At 41.0% G+C, this 21,531-nt stretch overlaps 1 protein-coding gene across 7 annotated transcripts in view; it reads right to left on the bottom strand.

Moving 5' to 3' along the window:
* Positions 1-21,531, bottom strand: part of Npc1a (Niemann-Pick type C-1a) — a 205,208-nt gene that overhangs the window by 100,192 nt on the left and 83,485 nt on the right. For all 7 annotated transcript variants that reach the window (XM_033380368.1, XM_033380367.1, XM_033380370.1 and 4 more), the window contains exon 7: positions 2,308-2,500. In XM_033380368.1, the coding sequence (XP_033236259.1) occupies positions 2,308-2,500 (193 nt within the window). The remainder of the gene's footprint in view (positions 1-2,307; positions 2,501-21,531) is intronic.

The raw sequence follows: 21,531 nt of genomic DNA, 5'->3' as shown, positions 1-21,531 counted from the left end.
AGCGTGTGTGTTCCCAATCTTCTCTTTCTAAACCAGTTTTTGTCTCTTCGGGTGTGGCGCAAGGTAGCCAACTCGCGACCTTATTATATAACCTCTTAACCAACGATCTTCCCCAAGTTTTAACTAATTCACGAGTCCTAATGTACGCTGATGATGTCAAGCTTGTTTTTCCTACTGCGACCCGGTGTCACCGTTATTTCTTTAATTGGATCTCGACGCTCTCAACAATTGGTGTATTATTAATGCTCTTCCTCTTAACATTTCTAAATGTAACATCATGAGCTTCATTCGCAACAAGCGTTACCTTTTTGATTTCACAATTAACAAGATTTCCTTGGAACGCCTGTACAAAGTTAATGACTTAGGCATTATTTTCGTACCTAACTTATGTTTTAATCCGATATATCCGCTATTTCACACAAAGCCAAAGGAGTCCTTGGTTATATCAAAATATGGTCGAAGGAATTCTCTGAACCCTATAAGTACTAGTAAACTACTCTAAATTTCTCTTGTAAACGTTTCACGGTCGGCTTTGCCTATCGCAAAAAAGCGCGTAGATCTCAGAGACTACAAGAGCATGAGCAACTAAATTTGGTATCCACACTCCTGTGATACCGAACATGCAAAAGTATATTTAAAAATTTTGCCCCACTCCTTTCCGCCCCCGCAAAAGACGAAAATGTGTGGCATCCACAGATCTCAGAGCCTATTAAGGCTAGAGCAACAAAATTTGGTATCTACACTCCTGTTTGATCTCACTGCTACATGTGCATTTCCAAATTTCATTACAAAGTACGGAAATCTGTGGCATCCACAACATTAAAGATACGAGAAAACTAAAGACGCACAATCAAACTACCGTTTTATCTCCAATTTATCTGCCATTTTTGAACTCTTCGAAAAATTATTACTTCTCAGCTTCAACACTTTTGTAGTTTTCTGTTATCAGAATCACAGTACGGATTTGTAAAACGTCGGTAAATTTCGTCTAACCTCCTTGAAATTTCGTGCCCACCGTAGATTATACAAATTTATTTCGCTAATACGGATTTATATTTTCCTCCTATGTAACTGCCAGATTTGCAAAGCAATGTCAAACTGGCGCAGTTTATACTGATTTTAGTAAAATTTTTGACTCAGTTAATCAAAATCTCCTCATCCACAAACTATCTCTACTAGGATTTCCGACTAAACTTCGTCTCTGGAGTAATGCGTACCTTTGCAACCGTTCTCAGCGTGTCTGCTTCCAATCTTCTCTTTCTAAACCATCTCTCTTTCTAGCCATCTCAGTCCCTTAATATTAAACCACTTTATCAATGATCTTCCCTAAGTTTTACCTAATTCACGAGTCCTAATGTATGCTGATGATGTCAAGCTATGTTTTTGATACAGCGATCCTGTGACCCCGTTATTTCTTCAATCGAATCTCGACGCTCTCAAAAATTGGTGTCATGACCTTCCATCGCAACAATTCTTACCTTTTTGACTTCACAATTAATAAAATTTCCTTGGAACTCCGGTACTCCGGGGACTTAGGTATTATCTTCGTACCTAACTCATGTTTTAATTCTCATATATCCGCTATTTCAAATAAAGCCAAAGTAGTCCTTGGCTTTATCAAAATATGGTCGAAGGAATTCTCTGAATCCTATACTAGTAAACTACTCTACGTTTCTCTTGTACACGTTTCGTGGTCGGCTTTGCCTATCGCAAAAAGCGCCTAGATCTCAGAGACTACAAGAGCATGAGCAACTAAATTTGGTATCCACACTCCTGTGAATTTCAACCTGAAGAAGTGTTTTTCAAATTTTCGCCCCACTCCTTTCCGCCCCCGCAGAGGGCTAAAATCTTTGGCATCCACAAATCGCAAAGACTATTAGAGCTAGAGCAATCAAATTTTGTCTCCATACATCTGTTAGATCTAACTGTTATAAGTGTATTTCAAATTTCCGGCCCAGCCCCTTCCGCTCCACAAAAGAAGAAAATCTGTAGCATCCTTAACATTGCAGATACGAGAAAACTAAAAACGCACAATTATAAAGAATGACTATATCTACCAGATGGCCGAATCTGGATCAGATCGGATCATTCTTATAGCCAAAAGTAACAAATCAATTTGCAGTGGCTACGCAGCGATTGACGACATGTTCAGTCATGTTTTCTGTCTCACCCGCACTCTTTGTAGTTCAATGTAGCCATACTAACTATGTATCGGGTATAAATGTAGAGTTGCGGTCGCAGCAGCAACTCAACGTTCCCCCTCGTTTTAGTCCATGGATCAAGCCAATAAAAATAAAAAATACTTACCTATTATCGAATCTTGAGTAAATACAAATGATCCCATGAGGAAAATAAAGACTCCTACAAAATAAACTGATGACATTATTACGACATAGGCATCAAATCCGGCTATTTTAAATTGCTCGGGAAATTCGGTTCTTGGTGGGGCTTTCGGGCAAGATAATTCACAGTCACTGCACGAGCAAGCAGGTAATAAGCTCTAGAAAGAAATTATAAAATATACTAATTATATTTTTTCATTATTATTATATAAAGCTAATAAATAGTTAAAACTAGGTATTAACAAGGTATAGGGCTATAGCTACTGAGGTCTTAAGCTCGCTATGGTATTATTATACACTTGAGTATGTATGAACTTATATACATATGTACAGGGTTGGTTTTATACGATATTGCGTTGGAGGATGTTTTATCCATGTAGTGGGCATTGGTGGATCTTGTGTGCCCTAGTCTCACTCTGTTTACGATGACTTGGTGTCTTCTGTTAAGGTTGTTTAGGTTTTTGGAGAGAGGATGAGTGGAAGATAGATTGATAACTTTTTGGTGCCAGGAGGATGTCTTAGTGAGGAGGTATGTTTGTTTCGATAGGAGGATTTTCATAAGGAATAGTGAGATGTCGTTAGAATTATGATTGGGGGTATATATGAGGGGTTGTTTGAAGGTAGTTTTGGCTGCGGTGTCAGCAATTTCGTTCCTTTTTATGCCAATGTGACTAGGTATCCAGATAATTGTTATTTTTGGGAATAGTTTGGTGACGAGGTTACGGATTGTGGTGGGGTAGTACGAGGAATTGTTGGGATTGGTAATTGCGGAAATAGAGGAGAGTGAATCTGTGCAGATAGCGTATCTTCCGCGTTTGTTGCGGATTAATAAAATGGCTTCGTGGATAGCTATAATTTCGCTGGAAAGTACTGAGGAGTACTGTGGAAGTAGTCCGGATTTTATGGTTGATGTCTCACTGCAGATCCTAGCTAGTAATGCCTGCTGCTGTGGACCCGTCTGTGTATAGGAAGGTGTGTTGATGGAGCTCGGATTTGGGGGGTGGTGTTTTTATCGTGTTTGGATAGGGTGATGTTGGTTGATTTAAGGATGGTTGTCATGTTGAATTTATTGGTGTTGGAGGTTTTAATCAGGGAGAACGGTATGAGGTTATTCTGGGAAATTTGTTTGGCTCTGTCAATATTGCTTAGCAGTCTGTGTTTTTTTTAGGTTTTTTGGGAGTGAGTTTAGGGGGGTGTCTTTAGAGTGGATGAGGTTTTTGAATATTTTGCCTTTTAGAAAATCTCGCTTGTTTTCCAAGGTGTGTATGTTGGCTTCGGATAAAAGGTTGTTAGTGAATGTGGTGCGGAATACACCCAGGGCGGCTCTTGTTGCTGCATTAATCATAGTTTTCAGGCGGTTAAGCCGGCTTTTTGGTGCGTAACCGTATATGGGGAGGCAGAAGTCTACTCTGGATATGATTAGCGATTTCATAATTTGTACAAGTGTTGAGGTGTGACAGTTGTATTTTAAGGACGAGAGGTGTTTGATAATGCCCAGTGACTTGGCAAGGTCTATTTTGAGTTTATTGATGTGCGAATTCCAGTTGTATCTGGAGTTGAGTGTGAGGCCTAGTAGTCTAAGTGAGCTGTTTTGGTTGATGGATGTGTTCCCAGTAAGGAATTTTGGTTTGCAGTTATGTTTGCGACATATGTGTAGGAGTTGACTTTTGTCTTTGGAGAGGTCTGCTCCTGACTGAGTGCACCAGTTGTTTATTTGGTTGAGGATTGTTTGGATGTCGGTTGTGGGGCTTTTCCTTTTGCTGTGTTGGATGATAAGGAGGAAGTCGTCGGCGTATGCACTGAATTTGATCTGCTTGTGAAAGGATAAGATTTCGGAGAGTGGGTTGTACGCTATAAGAATTATTTTATTGTTCAAAACAAACCACCATAACCTTTTTGCCACTATCTTATCGAGCATTTAGGCTAGGCATGAGTTAAGTGATATAGGTCTGTAGGATTTTATGTCTGTTAGTGGTTTTTGTGGTTTCAGAATCGAGAGGACTAGGCTGAGTTTGAGCGATTGAGGGATGTATGAGTCGAGTATTCTGTTAAAGTGGTTTATTATTCTGATTTAAAGGGTGGGGGTGCGTTTTTTAACATTCAGTAGGAGATTCGGTCGTGACCCGGGGTGTTTCCTTTCAGGGACTACAGAGAGTGAGAGAATTCTATAAGGTTAATTTCCTTTTCGAATTTATAGTGCTGATGGAGTTGGAGTATAGTTAATAGGGGCTGACCACGTGTGGGCGAAGGAGTTGGCTATTTCGGTTTGGTTGGTTGTGTTTGTTTGGGTGTGTGGGTTAAAGATACTGTGAATGTTTTTGACAGGGTAGAGTCCGCAAAGTCGTGTGCTGTTAGACCATGTTGTGGATGCATCTGAGTTAGGGTGTCTATATATCTGGTCTGTTGAGCTCGTGAGGTAGCTCAAAGGGGGCCTAGCTGAGGCCACCGGACGGTTCGCGGGTTGCGGATGTCGAACGGCCTACCTCGGTAGGTCAGCCGCGAATAAGCGCGCATCCCTCACGGGAGAGTACCGAAATAAGTAGTCCCGGACAGCCAGCGGGTGCTATTTAGGTAGCAGCACTGACGAAGCGCTTGTGGTGCCGCCTCAATAAGTAGCTCACACACTCCCATCCATACACGATACCTACCCACATCCCAACCCCCACACCCACCTCACACCGGGCCGGACTAAGTGTGTTACTCGACCCGTGCCGAGAGACAGCCTGGCTGGGGGCCCGGTATAAAACTAGCCCAGTCGCTAACGGAGGGCTCAGGGACTTGGCAGCAACCTGTTCTAATGATGCCTTACTCTCTCTAACACACAGATTTCATTGTCGGTTGTGCCAATTGTAAAATATGAGTTCAAGGATCTCAGAACCTATTAGAGCCAGAGCAACCAAATTTGGTATCCACACTGCTGTGATATCGGACCTTGACCGTTTCGTCTCCAAATTTCGCCACACCAAAATCTGGGGTATCCACAAATCTCAGAGACTATTAAGGCTAGAGTAACCAAATTTGGTATCCGCACTTCTTAGATCTCACTATAAAACGTATATCTCAGAATTTCACCCCACCCCCTTCCGCCCACACAAAGGACGAAAATCTGTTGCATACACAATATTGAGGATACGGGAAAACTAAAAACGCAGAATCATAGATAAAGACCATATCTATCCGGTTGCTGAATCCGGATCAGATCGGATCATTTTTATAGTAAAAAGCAAGAAATCAATTTGCACTGGCTACGCAGCGCCCGACGTCACGCTCAGACTGATTTTCTGTCTCTCTCGCACGCACTCTTTGTCGTGTCTTTTAATATTAGCGGCATCCGCCGGAGGAGAGCCATACTGACTTAGTATCGGGTATAACTGTAGAGTTGCGGTGTCCGCAGCAACTCACAACGTTCCCCCTCGTTTGTATTCTATGTTGGTGGTATAGGGTTTGAGTTTATTCCATTTAGTGACTTTTTCTCTTTTAAGGACTGTTAGCTCTTTGTTCTACCAGGGTAGAGTAGGGTACGGTACGGGGTAGGGAGAAAGTGGTGTTTTGAGGGATGGAAGATGGGTGCTTTGGATTATGATTTTTTTAATTAGTGCGTTTTCCCTTTTAACGTTGTCGCTTGTTTGGGTAGTGGAGTTGAATTTATGGGTGTGTTTTTGGTAAAGATGTGCCGACTGGGCACTTTTTAGTTTGAAGGACTGTTGAAAATTCGGAAGAACTTTTCCAAGTTAAACTTTATGATGACTCCGGTCCAGCGGGCTATAGTTGCGACTTTTACTTTAAATTGTCAGGTAATTTCTGAAGAAATAAAATAAGTGCTCGACTTCAAAGCATTTATTCGACTGGTCGCAGCCAGAGATAACAATAGCTCCCCGACTCCAACGCCGAGCCGATCTTGCATGCTCAGAGAGCAGTAAAAGAGCGCGGCGTGTGAAAGCGAAAGCTCTGATCACAACATCGCACACGCTAAGGTAGGGTAATTAAGATAGTCTGCTGCAACAACTATTTTGAGATAAATTTTGGGAGGGATGGGTTGTTGTAAAGAGAGATTAGTATGGGGAAGTGGTCGCTACCGTGGAGGTCGTCTATTACTTCCCAGAGGAGCTCTGGGTGAATTTAGGTGAATGTTTTATGTGTTGAGAAGTGCGCGGCGGATTTTTCGTTTAAGAGAATATAATTGGAATGGTCTAGAAAAGATGCTAAGGTTTTCCCTCTTAGATTGGCCTTAGGTGAGCCCCAGTAGGGGTTCCATTAAAGTCTATTAGGTTGCGGGCGTAGAAGTGTATGTTTGGAGAGATGTAGGAGGATATGATGTTGACTTTGGATTTGATGTTGACACCTACTGCGTCAAAGTCGGAGTTGAGAGGAATTTTGGTGTGGAGTTGTGAATGAGGATGGCTGTGCCTCCAAATGCATTAATGTGGTTACTGCTGCAGTATAGTGAATAGTTGGTTGGGATAGGGAGAGAGTTGGGGTTGGATATGTGGGTTTCTTGTAGGAGTACAATTACGCGGTTGTATTATTTCATAAGTCTTTGCAGTTCTATGTAGTTTTTTTTTTGTAGCAGTGCATGTTCCATTGGATTATTTTAAGTTGCATAGTAGTGTTTGTATTGACTTAAAGAGGCTTGAAATTAATATTTATACTATTACTATTATAAAGAGTTCTTCTTCGCTGTATTAGGTTAGTAAGAGTGTAGCTGGATAATAAAGCTAGGCTTGCAGTTTTTGTTTTTTCCGACTTATCTTTAGCCTTGAGTGGCTTGGTAACTAGGTTAAGTTTGTCCTTATCTTTAGTTTGGCTACGGAGCTTTCGGTCAGTATCTGGGATAATTTTGTAGTTTATGGTTTTCGTAATTTCCTCGAAGTCTGTGTTCATAGCCATTTCTTTTTGGGTGGGTTGCTGGGTTGGTTTGGTTAGGTGTTTGAGTCTGAGATGTCTGCGTAGTTAGTAGTTAGCCTTTTTTTCTGTGTGTTCTGAGTGTTGTGTGATAATAAAGGATGGTTCGGGATCGATACTACTGCGGTTTGTGGTTTTGGTTGTTGATGATATGCAGCTATCTCGGCGTATGCTGTGGATTGGTGTGTGTTGCGCTGAAAATATATATTTTTCCAGTTATGAAGCCCACATTCTCGGGAGATTTGATTATGGCTTTCTCTTTTTGCTTGAGGAATTCAGGGCATTTGGGGTGTAGTAGGCTGTGGTTATTTTGTTGGTGTTGTGTTTGCAGTTGCTGCAGAATTTCGGCTTGGAGCATAAATCGTCGCCAGCGGCGTGCACTTCAGAGCAGTTTTTGCAGATTTTGGTGGTTGTGCAGTATTTAGTTGGGTGACCAAATTTCTGGCAATTATTGTATTTGAGGGGGCGTGGTGTTTGGGGGCGAACTTTAACTCGTTCGTATCCTATCAGAATATGCTGGCGCAGTGTTGGTGTGTCGATTGTGAAGATTATAAGTCCGGTTTCTTGAAGCAAGTCGTCTTTGAGTTTGAGAAATTTGGTTGCGTCGATGACCTATTGTGCTTTGAGTTAGATTTTGAGGGTTTTTTTTTTTGAGTCTTCGGCAGAAATTTTGTTTGTCCGAAATTTATTTTATTCTTTCTCTCACTTTCTCTCTCACACACTTTTAATCATGCAGTGTGCGCCCTCTGTCCTTTAGTGTTTTTTGCAAAAAGCGCTTGTCAACGTGGATTTCGCTTAAACATTTTCATAATTCGCACTAATAGTTGTACTTCCTTGATTACCAGCAATCCCGGCCTTATATTTGCAATCTGATTCTTAATATCTTTACAGTGGACTTTATTAAAGCCGATGCTTCCTTGGCATATTTAAATAACATCCTGCGGCAATGGTGTTACAGTTTTATCGTCTATCCCTATTGTTTGCTTATATGCACTATGTCCAGAATACCCATCACAGCCTCATTTGCTGATCAATGTGAGATTTTGCGGCGACTCTCAATCTAATGTGATCCACCAAATGTTGAAGTTTTACTTCCGCTGATACCTCCGTTACTTTTCTGGGGTATGGTACTCCTTCTGTTTAGCTTCTCCGTTTCTCAAGGTCTCCACAGACTGCGAGTTTGCTGACTCGAGAGTACACCGATTAGCAGTTTTAAGCAATCTAATCTGCTTAATAAATGGTTATTCAAAGACCTAATTTTGGCTGACTTATTTGGATTTAGTGAAATTAAATTTCATGGTCACTGGAGGTTAGACGTACATTGGCTCCCACGCCTAAAATCACCACCGCAACCTATAGTGTCTTTCTTTTTGGCAGCTTTAAAATACCAGTAGGTGCAGTTTGTACTTATGGCCTGCATCGATCATTGAATACCCTATAATCTTATCAAGCTGAGCTATAACTGAGCATCGATACAGTGTCAAAACCAGGGACCGTAATCATTATATGTTATATAATACAAATTACTTGTTAATAAGTTCAATTTTTCAATTTTTACGTTTTTCTTCAATGATAACCATAAATTTGGGTAATTTAATAAAACATAGACTTAATTATTACTTTGTAACAAAAAAAAAATAAAACAAACAAATAAAATTTCCCTCAACAAATTTTCCCTCAAAATGTATGGGTGCACACTAGGTTTCCACTTATTTGTATGGGCGAAAAAAATGTGTCGGAATCAAAGGAATCAGGGTCTAAAAATGTACCTTTTGGTACAAAACAATAAATATAAAGTTTTAGCCCACTTATATATATATATTAGTATATACTATATCGCTATACTCGGATTGAATTTTTTGTGATTTAAAATATTAAAGTATAATTCACCTAAAATTCCAGCTTGTTTGGTTTACATTTAAGCCAGCAATAAATAGTTATCTGTCCAATTTTTCTATTATATTAAGCCATTTTCTTTTGCGACGTTTAGCAACTTCTGAAATTCCTCTTCTTTTCTGGTTAGTATTTGGTTATAGTCATGCATAAGTTTAACAGCACTTTTAAATCTTTTAATATATTTTATGTTTCGTTATGTATATATTTTATTTTTCATTTTGAATATTAAACTAGTTCTTCTCATATTAGGTGTCTACCCTAAAACTGCTAAGGTAAAGGGCATGTGACCCCAGAAATCGAAAATAAAATAGTCCACAAACGCCTGCATTTCTTAAACCTATAATTACAGAATATTAAAATACGATCGAACTACAATAGAAAACAGAAACCAAAAAATATTCAGTTCTTTCCATACATTCGTCGAAGACGTAGGTGTCGCGCATTGAAGTTTCCAAATAATCACAAAGTGCATTCTGTGTGCTTATCTCGCACGAGAATCTATTTTTAGACACTGCCTAGCGGTGTCGGTAACACGAGATCAACAAAGAACAGTAAGCGAAGTAAGCTGTCGTACAGCGGGCAAGCTTTTGCCCTCGACCTGCGCGCAGCCGCAAACGAAGGGCAACAAAAGCTCAACTTTTCTTAGCAGCAAGAATTCTTGATGATAGGCAATCACAAATTTGTAACAAGCAAATTTCGTGAAGTGCCAAAAAATGGACGTAGACTCACCTGATCATTCCCAGCTTAGTGATAAGCTTTCAGCGACTGATAAGATGAGGAAAATAGCTGGTGCACCTGCAGAATTGCGTGCCAGCTTGGCTAAAGACCTATATAAGGCAATTGGAACGCCTAACTACAATAGTAGCTTGATCGCAACGATTACAAGCACTCTTACCACGAGCACACTATCTTTTTCAACATGGAACTGTCAAGCGAATTACTCAATGGCAAATACCGTAACTGGCAGCATATGTTCTGTACCGAGCACCTCGAGGGCTGAGGCGTCTACTTCAGGCTTAGCCAAAAAAGTATCCCAAGGAAAAGATTGTACCTTTCAGATGCCGATGGTCTCTATTAGTAAAAAGCAAAAAAGAGCTGATAAAGTCTCAAAAACAATTCAAAAAAGTACACACCCAGATATTCCAAAAAATCACCCATTCAAGGGCCGCCAAAATTTTACACCTGTTACTACCCCTTCAGTAGCACTTCTAAATAATCGCTATGCTGCGCTATCTAAAGAAGCTGAATCTGTCATGGAACTGGACGAAGAAGAGCAACATGGGCTAGTAGCAAACGAAGCTAGCAATAAGCAGCAGCCAAGCATAGTGCCTAAGCCTCCAGCTATTTGCGTGCCGCAAGTGAATAAAATGGACAAACTCGAAGACGCCCTCAATTCTGTAATTCCAGCTGATGAGTATAACATTCGCACATCCAGATTTGGAGTTTCGCGTATATATGCAAAAAATTCCCAAGCTTTTCGAACAGTTATTGATATGCTGACGAAGCAAAACTGTGAATTCTGGCACCATCAGTTGGGAGAGGATACGCCGTACAGATCGATTATTCGAGATATCTATGCAAATGTACCAAAACACTTAATTGAGCACACGTTCACCGACAAGGGCTTCACAGTCATGAACATCTACTGCCCCAGGAAGCCAAACTGGCGTAATATTGAAATAAATGAAGAGGATGATCATGAAATAAATAACTTAAAAACAAGACAGAGTATGTTCTACGTGAACCTAAAGAAAACATCAAATATTGCAGAGGCACCTAAGATTACTCAAATTGGAAGGCACAGAGTAACAGTAATTAAAGCAAAGCACAGTAAAGAATTGGTGCAGTGCTTTAGATGCCAAGATTTTGGACATACGCGAAACTACTGCCTTAAAAAGACAGTCTGTGGAAAATGCTCTGGCGACCACTATACTGGATCAAAATCATGCGAACTAAGTCCTAGTAACAAATCCATTTGTGCAAACTGCGGCGAAGATCACCTATCTAGCTATAAAAGTTGTTCAGTCAGAATTGAACTGAGCAAGAAGCTTAAGCCGACAGCCAGACCACCAGAAGATGGAGTGCCTGCCAGTAGCAAAAATAAAAATCACCCAGTCAGATCGCAAGTCATCTCAAATGCCAATGTGAGGAGTGGGTTCTCCTATGCAGACATAACAAGACCGCGTGCAGAGAAAAATATTAACGTAAACACATTACCTGACAGCTCCCGGTTGTTTAATGGTGGTGAATATCAACATTTTAGTATCAAATTCAAAATATTAGAAAAAGCTATAAACGACCTTAATAGTAGAATGGATCAAATGTTCAAACTAATACAGGATACAGGAGGCAAACAAAGCCTTCCGCGACCTGGTACAGAAGCTTATTTCAAAATGAACAAGCTTCAATTAAAAATCGGATTATGGAATGCACGAGGTCTAGTCAAGAACATTGAACAACTTTGACTTTTCCTTAATGCTAATAAAATCGATGTAATGTTGATAACAGAGACACATATGCGCCCTGGTCTGAGAGCATTCGTACCAGGATACGACCAATATTACGCTGATCATCCCAGTGGAAAATCGAAAAGTGGCTCTGCTCTGTTCATACGATCGTCCATTGCCCATGCTTAGAACGAACCTACGTCCAGGATAAACATACAAGTTGCCAGCGTGAGTGTGCCGATTAATGTTGGATGCATCAAGATCTCCTCAATATACCTGCCACCCAACCAACCTTGGAGTACAACTGATTTTGAACAACTTTTTCTTAGCCTGGGGAACAGATTCATAGCAGGCGGTGACTTTAACTGAAAGCACCCATGGTGGGGTAACGTCAGATCATGCTGTCGAGGGAAGCGATTGCAAGAGGCCATCGTCAGTAGCACATGCGAAATCCTTGGCACTGGCGAGACAATTTTCTTCTCATACAACACTCGCCTTACACCTTCTGCTCTCGACTTTTTCATTGTCAACGGGATTGCGTAAAATAAGCTGTCAGTCGAAATTAAATATGAACTCTCCTCGGATCACCTGCCAATTGTAGCATCAGTGCATCATTCTCCTCAAATCAAAACTATGAAGCAACAAATTCTCCCTCGAGGCTATTGCGTTGAAGTATTTCAAGCCGAACTAGATAGTTGAATCAACCTCAACACGGAAAAAAAAGTCCCGATGATATAGAAGATGCAATCTCGATATTTATGAGAAACGTAATATTGGCTGCATTTTCTGCTGCGCCTGTAAACCAATGTTCACCAAGCCAAAGACGACAAGATACTCTTCCCCCGAGTGCCGTTGCACTCCTGCGCCTGAAAAGAAGAGTAAGAAGAGAGTATGCGAGAACGGGTGATACTCGAGTTCATCACATCTACTTGAGACTATCAAACCGATTGCAAAAGGTTCTTGCAAAAGTCAAGCAGACGAGCATTGATAACATTTTAGAAAAAGCTGGCCCCGATGCATCTTTCAACTATATACTCTGGAAGCTTACAAGCCGATTTAAAAGAGTAGTCATGCCTAAATCGCCAATTAAAAATCCAGCAGGCGGTTGGTGCTACTCCATTCAGCAAAAGGCTGATATCTTCGCAGACAGTTTAGAGCAAAGATTTAAGCCATTTAATCTTACGTCTGCTGTTACACGAAGGGCCGTCGAGCTACAATGGAAATGCCATTTCAAATGTCCTTGCCAGCAAGCCCAGTCCAAGAGGTGGTGCAGCAAATTAAGAAGCTGAAGGCCAAAAAATCCCCTGGTGAGGACCTGCTGGACAACAGGACTTTAAAACTCCTGCCTAAAAAAGCCCTGCTATTTATAGTGCTGCTCCTCAACAGCATTCTTAGGATAGGACACTTTCCTACCTGCTGGAAGACGGTGCTAATCTCCATGGTACCTAAGCCAGAAAAACAACACACAGAAGTCGATGGCTACAGACCAATTAGCCTGCTCTCAGCGCTAGGGAAGATGACGGAAAGAATGATACTGAGCCGCATCATGCAGCTTGAACCTGTAAAGCAAAGAATTCCAAAGTGGCAGTTTGGAGTTAGAAAAGGTCACGGCACGCCAGAACAACTTCATCGTGTGGTCCACTTCGCGCTTGATGCAATGGAGCAAAAAATGTATTCGGTAGCTGTGTTTATGGACATTCAACAAGCGTTTGACAGGGTGTGGCATGATGGCCTCCTCTTTAAGCTGAGAAACATATTGCCGCCGCAGCTATTCCAGCTGGTGAGTAGCTTTCTAATGGACAGAAGTTTTAGTGTTGTTGTAAATGGGGCAAAATCATCGAAGAGCCCAATCTGTGCAGGCGTCCCACAAGGCAGCGTTCTTGGACCAACGTTATATACCCTATATACAGCCGATATGCCTTCCCCAATGGTAATAACTGGGTTGGACGAGGACGATGTGTTGATAGCAACCTACGCGGATGACACTGCAGTGCTGACCAGAAGTCCAAGCATAAATCTAGCTACGGAAGCTCTGCAACAATATGTGAGCAGCTTTGAGGTCTGGGCTCAGAAATGGAACATAGGCATCAACAGCAGCAAATGTGCTAATGTTACTTTTGCTACGAGAACACTTTCTTGCGGAGGCATTAATATGCTGGGCTCCACACTTACGCACAAGAGCTCGTACAAATACCTAGGTGTTGTACTCGACAGGTCACTAAATTTCAAAACCCATACTACCATGGTTCGACAGTCGGTGATGGCGAAAGCGGGAAAGATGGCGTGGCTACTTGCACCAAGAAATAAGCTGTCGCTGTCACGATATACAAGTCACGATATACAAGTCCATCCTCAGCCCCATATGGAAATACGCACTTCAAGTTTACGGCATCGCGGCAAAAACCAACTTAAAATTAGAGTTGCTCAGTCAAAAATTCTACGACGAATATGCAATGCTCCATGGTAAATGCGAAACAGCGACATCGAGAGGGACCTAAAGGTTTCCAAAGTGGGCGATGTTATACAATTACATGCAGCAAGGTACTTGCAACGACTTGGTGGTCACCCTAATGCGCTAGCCAGACGTTTAATTAACCCGCCGAGGAAAAGAAGACTCAAAAGGTGTCACCCACTGGATCTCCCTCCTATAACATCTCATTAACTTTTTGTAAATATTGTAAATAATGTATGTACCTACTCCATATATGTAACATTAAGTTTATGTATGTATCTCTTGTGATCAATTGTTTTTCCCCTTAAATGTAAAACTAGATTAAGTTGCCACAAAAGGTAGCAGTAGTCTTGTTAAAAAAACAAATTTTCCACTTAAAACAAAAAAATATTCCAACCTTTGAAAACGAAAAAAGCATACAAGCACATTGTGGAGATAATGTTTTTTATCCCCAATCGGCCGACTAATTATTCGAATTAAATAAAACTCGGCGCAGAAATAAAATTGCGATATGTTCTTTAATGCGTGACATCCAAATTGCAAGTGTGGCTTGCCTGCCCTTTACATTGCCGCTCCGATCGCTAAGCGCAGCTTCGCTCGGCCGACGTCGGTAGGCAGACGCAAAGCGGAGATAGCGAAGAGCGAGCTGGCAGAGAGCGTTTAGCAGGGCAAGCAAGCGCAAAGCTTTAACAAACAAATGAGTGACATAGACATAAGTAACAAACAAAATAAGCGGCTGAGGGCCAAGAATTAGGTGCTATTTGGCAAGCAGCTAATCGGCTGGGTTCTGCTCCGAACACACATATTTTTGTGAGAACATATTTAACCAGGCTCGGTTTTCACATTCACAAAAATTTTCCGATTTACTTTAAGTGTAAATTGGGGATCCCGTTTTCACATTCCGCAAGATTTATTCGTTTCGTCAAGGAAAATGTTTTCGTTTTGAAAAGTAAGAAATCTTGCGGATTTGAGAACGGGATTTTACTAAGTGTTGCTGGGCTGGCTGGCTCATGATGACGCGGCGGGAGACAAACCCCAGAGCCGCAAACACTGTAAGACAACGCAGAAAGTTCGTTTGCGACATGTTCGGTGTATGAACTGACACATCTAAATACTGTATGGTGAGTGGTGAAATGCTCAGTTTTCTATGAATTGTATTGTATATTCTTATACTATGTGTGTTTTCTGTTATTCTGTTTTTATTTTTTTAGTTTTCTCGTATTTTTTTAATTGTGCATGCCACAGATTTTGTTCTTGAGGGGCGTGGCATAATTTTGAAAAGGTAAAAATCGATGGATAAAATGTTAAGGTGCTTTTTAAGAATTCCACAGTTTAATAAAAACAGGTGTAAGATACTTAAGTTAACTGAAATATCAGTTTTGAAAAATTAAAGAAAAAAACCTCGAAAAACAAAAACAAAATCATTAAAGTTTTTAAAGCGCCAAATCTATCCGAAAAAGTCGATTTGGTTTAAAGCGAAAATGTGGTGTTTCATAGTGTAATCAGCTGAGTTCTTTATAATTGAGATTGGGAGGTGCGGAGCGGGTTCCGAATAATCATAATAATAAAATTAAAGAATACCAGCAATCGTTCGTCAGTTTCGATTTGACAAGAAGTAAAGTAGGACATGTTATTCAGAGCCAGATAGAGATAGATAGACCCATGTGTGTCTGTTCGTCTGTCCGTCCGTCTTATTTGACGCCTAGTCCTCAGAGACTATAAGACTTCTGTAATATTACACTGAATAAAGTTTGCTTTAAAATTTTGCCACGCCATCTTCAGACCTCATCCACAATTTTGAAGATACCGGAAAACCAACGCAGAATCATAGAGAATGATCATATCTTTCAGATTGCAGATGTGGATCAGATCGACGTCGCTTACTCATTTTCTGTCTCTCCCTCACACTTTTTGTCGGTCGAATAATAGGGGAGGCATACTGACTGAGTATCGGATATAAATGTAGAGTCCAGGCCGTTGCGGCGACTCACAACGTTGCTCCTCGTTTTCACTTATTGTTGTTTATTTCAATGCGTAGAAACGTAAGCAACTAGAAACTTAACCTTTCGATTTCTATCAAATTAATATGGAAGAGTTTATCAGGCACTGAACGCATTATTTCCAACTCCACAGTATTTAGCATCCACATAAGATTTTATGTCGTATGATCATATGATCTGGGTGCTTTGGAAAGCTTTTATGCCTGTGGTGTTTTGAAAAGCGATGTCCTTTTTCAAATTTCTACAATGGTTTTATTATCATCGCACTATAACAAAACTTAACATTACTGAATCCTCGTGTGCCCTAAATAAGTGCATATGCTGTGTTAATGTGTATATGTGTGAAGGAACCTGGGTTTCATACGGTACATAAACCGTCTACAGTACGCAAAGGAGGGCCTAAAGATGTGATGGAAATTGAGTGACAGGCAGTTGTGGTACTGTTTCTTATACTGAATTTTATTGAATAAATGCATATCCTTATATAGCTAGCAAAGGTACTCTTATTGTATGGGAACGAACGCACAGGTTCCTTGTTAGTGTGTATTTTTAGATAAGGTGCACTTACCCTGTGCGGGGGGTGACATTCCAGTGCATTAACTTGGGTACTTGGCAGCACTAAAGTAAATAGTTTATTGCTGGATCCGTTTTGGGGGGGTTCGAGTTTACAAGTGCTACTGTCTATTCTTAGTTGCTAATGTAATTTTCGTGTCGTTATATTCATTCACATGAAGTGACATGGACAATTCTATTTATGAGTATTTGCGTATGAGAGAGCACTATATATTCTGTAATAGTAAGTAAGTATATGTCTGTGACTGAACATTCTCCCGGCCTTTGAACTGGTGTTCAACAATCCCCAAGGCTGATGGCAAATCGGCCTGTACGGGGAATAGGGAGTGATGCCATGGCTGGATCGAGATTTGATGGTCTTGGTTTCCATTTCTTTCCACTTCTTTTGGAAAATGTAGGCAGTAATCAATAGAATTGATATTGCTAGTATTGCATAGGCAGTGATTTGATGGTGCTGATGATAGTTGCTGACGTAGATCATCAAGTTCTTGAAGATAGTCTGATGTCTGATTCTTCAGTTGCCACATTGGTGGCGAGGGTGATGTTTTCGATGGGCGTATGTTACCAAACCGAGTGCAAGTCGGTTTTACTTCGTTGATTGTGGTGCTGAAGGTGGTGCTACAGGGAGAGTAGGCCAGTTCATTCCAGTGTTATGGTTGACAACTTCGTTGCATACTGCTTGAAGGTTAGTTTTAGAATGCGTTGCGAAGATCAATTTATTTGGATGCTGAGTTTTCCATGCCAGCCTTTGTGTGTGTTACCTGACATATTGTTGCTGTTTTATTGTTAAGCAGTGGAGACTCGCAGCGATTGTCAACATTGAAGATCGTCTGGTGGTCAAAACAGATGATCTCCTCGTTGTGTATTTTAGGACAACGTCGGAATTCCTCTTGGGTAGTGCCCATGAACTGGTCTCGGTGGATGTTCACAGTTACTATGGTAGTTCTGAGGTCAAACAGACTCCAACTTGTTGAATCCCAGAAAAGAATTGGTATGATGCTGATGACTTCGAGCTGAACTGTTGAAACCAGAGGTATCGTAACCTTGAAGATGACGTGTGTTGCAGTCGGGATGCCTTCGACTCGCATGATTCTGTATAATTAAATCACCTCTTTCGTTGCTACCGGCAGCATTTGAACCTGTGGCAAATGATCCCATATATAGTCTAGAGACAACAAAGAGACTAACTTTGTTGGTGGGGAGACACCAGACACCAGCTCAGACACACCAGCGTGGGGCTTATTTTCCGATGATGAATACCGATTAGGACATCAGATATGTCGGACTGCATTCGTTATACAATTGTCGTGAGCAGGGTTAATTTTGCTAATACTCCTAAATACGCTTGAGACTGATGATCACTGTGATATGACCCTCTTTCTCCGTTGATAGTAGTCAATTGCCGTTCCCAAACTTTTGGTTTTCCCTTTTTAATTACTTGAGTCATCTCCTCAGCGTATTTTGAGTCGAGAACACCAAAATGCCTGCTACATTTCCTATGATGTCCATCCGTGATCTGCGTTTTTGTGAATTTTTCATTAAAACGTTTCCTGTTTTTAGATCGTTATACACATATTCGAAGTGTTGAACCATGGAGTTGCATGCCGGAACATTTTTTAGTTCAGGGCACATGTGTCGTAACTCTGACATTCCAACAGACATTGGTTGCATATCCTCCCAATATGGGTCCAAGTCGTAGTATACGATCATGGTCAACACAGTAGTTGCTATTCTTGATGTTCCATGCTTCTCATAGAATATTCCAGACTTGTTTGCGTATGTCACATTTATTGACTGTGACATTGCTAATGGAAGCATGAGCAACAGAACTAATAATCTTTATGTTAGGTAACAATATTCTTGCTTATCCTTGCTAATCCTAATCTGGTCTTTTGACTCGGATCTTATGGTGGATCGAAATTGGTCCACAGTAGTCGACGCCTGCATTGCTTGTGTGACTCTTTGTGCTGGAAGATTGCCCATGATCTGGTACATCAGCTTTGGGCTAGCCTTGGTGCATCTAACAAGTGAATGATGCTTCTAGCCATTGTTTTGTCATTGATGATTCAATATTGTTGTCTTGCAATCGCCTTTAATGCTTGAGCAGCATAATGCATGTTCTCCTCATAGAGTTCACGCAAATGATTTTGACGATTGGTCATTGTATGGTAGCAAAACTGGGTATTTTGCGTTGTATGGAAGTAGAGCTTCTTCAAGTCTACCACCAACTGGGATGAGCTCATCGTCTCCCAGAAAAGGAAATAAGGATATGATCGAGCTCTTTCTATCCACAGTCTTATAGCGTTGTAACTGATTTAACTCTGCTGTAAATTCGATGGATGTTGGATGGTTCGCAGGATTATATTGCGGGCATGATTTGTAGCATTGGCATGTAGTTGTAGCAGAAGCGTAACATACATGCTACAATGTGTTGCAGCTTATAAAACGAGTTGCTTTGTCTGCATGAATATAATTCGACCCAAAGTGCGTTGATGCGGTTGGCATCTGGCTCTTATGTGCTCGTCCACACAATTTGTCCTTCTTCGGCATCTAAATGAGTATTCACGCTGTGGTGCACCTAGAGCCTCACTAGTGTCTCTCCTAGCTTGACATCGCTTACAATGTCTTCTTTGGGGATTCCTTGAAGAAGTTGCTCATTGTTAGAGCACCACTTTGGCAATTCGAATCTGGATGGTAGCAATATCTTATTTAGTTCGAATATTCTATGAGAAGCATGGAACATCAAGAATAGCAACTACTGTGTTGACCGTGATCGTATACTACGACTTGGACCCATATTGGGAGGATATGCAACCAATGTCTGTTGGAATGTCAGAGTTACGACACATGTGCCCTGAACTAAAAAATGTTCCGGCATGCAACTCCATGGTTCAACACTTCGAATATGTGTATAACGATCTAAAAACAGGAAACGTTTTAATGAAAAATTCACAAAAACGCAGATCACGGATGGACATCATAGGAAATGTAGCAGGCATTTTGGTGTTCTCGACTCAAAATACGCTGAGGAGATGACTCAAGTAATTAAAAAGGGAAAACCAAAAGTTTGGGAACGGCAATTGACTACTATCAACGGAGAAAGAGGGTCATATCACAGTGATCATCAGTCTCAAGCGTATTTAGGAGTATTAGCAAAATTAACCCTGCTCACGACAATTGTATAACGAATGCAGTCCGACATATCTGATGTCCTAATCGGTATTCATCATCGGAAAATAAGCCCCACGCTGGTGTGTCTGAGCTGGTGTCTGGTGTCTCCCCACCAACAAAGTTAGTCTCTTTGTTGTCTCTAGACTATATATGGGATCATTTGCCACAGGTTCAAATGCTGCCGGTAGCAACGAAAGAGGTGATTTAATTATACAGAATCATGCGAGTCGAAGGCATCCCGACTGCAACACACGTCATCTTCAAGGTTACGATACCTCTGGTTTCAACAGTTCAGCTCGAAGTCATCAGCATCATACCAATTCTTTTCTGGGATTCAACAAGTTGGAGTCTGTTTGACCTCAGAACTACCATAGTAACTGTGAACATCCACCGAGACCAGTTCATGGGCACTACCCAAGAGGAATTCCGACGTTGTCCTAAAATACACAACGAGGAGATCATCTGTTTTGACCACCAGACGATCTTCAATGTTGACAATCGCTGCGAGTCTCCACTGCTTAACAATAAAACAGCAACAATATGTCAGGTAACACACACAAAGGCTGGCATGGAAAACTCAGCATCCAAATAAATTGATCTTCGCAACGCATTCTAAAACTAACCTTCAAGCAGTATGCAACGAAGTTGTCAACCATAACACTGGAATGAACTGGCCTACTCTCCCTGTAGCACCACCTTCAGCACCACAATCAACGAAGTAAAACCGACTTGCACTCGGTTTGGTAACATACGCCCATCGAAAACATCACCCTCGCCACCAATGTGGCAACTGAAGAATCAGACATCAGACTATCTTCAAGAACTTGATGATCTACGTCAGCAACTATCATCAGCACCATCAAATCACTGCCTATGCAATACTAGCAATATCAATTCTATTGATTACTGCCTACATTTTCCAAAAGAAGTGGAAAGAAATGGAAACCAAGACCATCAAATCACGATCCAGCCATGGCATCACTCCCTATTCCCCGTACAGGCCGATTTGCCATCAGCCTTGGGGATTGTTGAACACCAGTTCAAAGGCCGGGAGAATGTTCAGTCACAGACATATACTTACTTACTATTACAGAATATATAGTGCTCTCTCATACGCAAATACTCATAAATAGAATTGTCCATGTCACTTCATGTGAATGAATATAACGACACGAAAATTACATTAGCAACTAAGAATAGACAGTAGCACTTGTAAACTCGAACCCCCCCAAAACGGATCCAGCAATAAACTATTTACTTTAGTGCTGCCAAGTACCCAAGTTAATGCACTGGAATGTCACCCCCCGCACAGGGTAAGTGCACCTTATCTAAAAATACACACTAACAAGGAACCTGTGCGTTCGTTCCCATACAATAAGAGTACCTTTGCTAGCTATATAAGGATATGCATTTATTCAATAAAATTCAGTATAAGAAACAGTACCACAACTGCCTGTCACTCAATTTCCATCACATCTTTAGGCCCTCCTTTGCGTACTGTAGACGGTTTATGTACCGTATGAAACCCAGGTTCCTTCACACATATACACATTAACACAGCATATGCACTTATTTAGGGCACACGAGGATTCAGTAATGTTAAGTTTTGTTATAGTGCGATGATAATAAAACCATTGTAGAAATTTGAAAAAGGACATCGCTTTTCAAAACACCACAGGCATAAAAGCTTTCCAAAGCACCCAGATCATATGATCATACGACATAAAATCTTATGTGGATGCTAAATA

Source organism: Drosophila pseudoobscura, chromosome 4 (assembly GCF_009870125.1).
Source record: "Drosophila pseudoobscura strain MV-25-SWS-2005 chromosome 4, UCI_Dpse_MV25, whole genome shotgun sequence".
NCBI classification, from domain to species: Eukaryota; Metazoa; Arthropoda; class Insecta; order Diptera; family Drosophilidae; genus Drosophila; species Drosophila pseudoobscura.
This window is presented reverse-complemented; position numbering and strand designations above follow the sequence as displayed.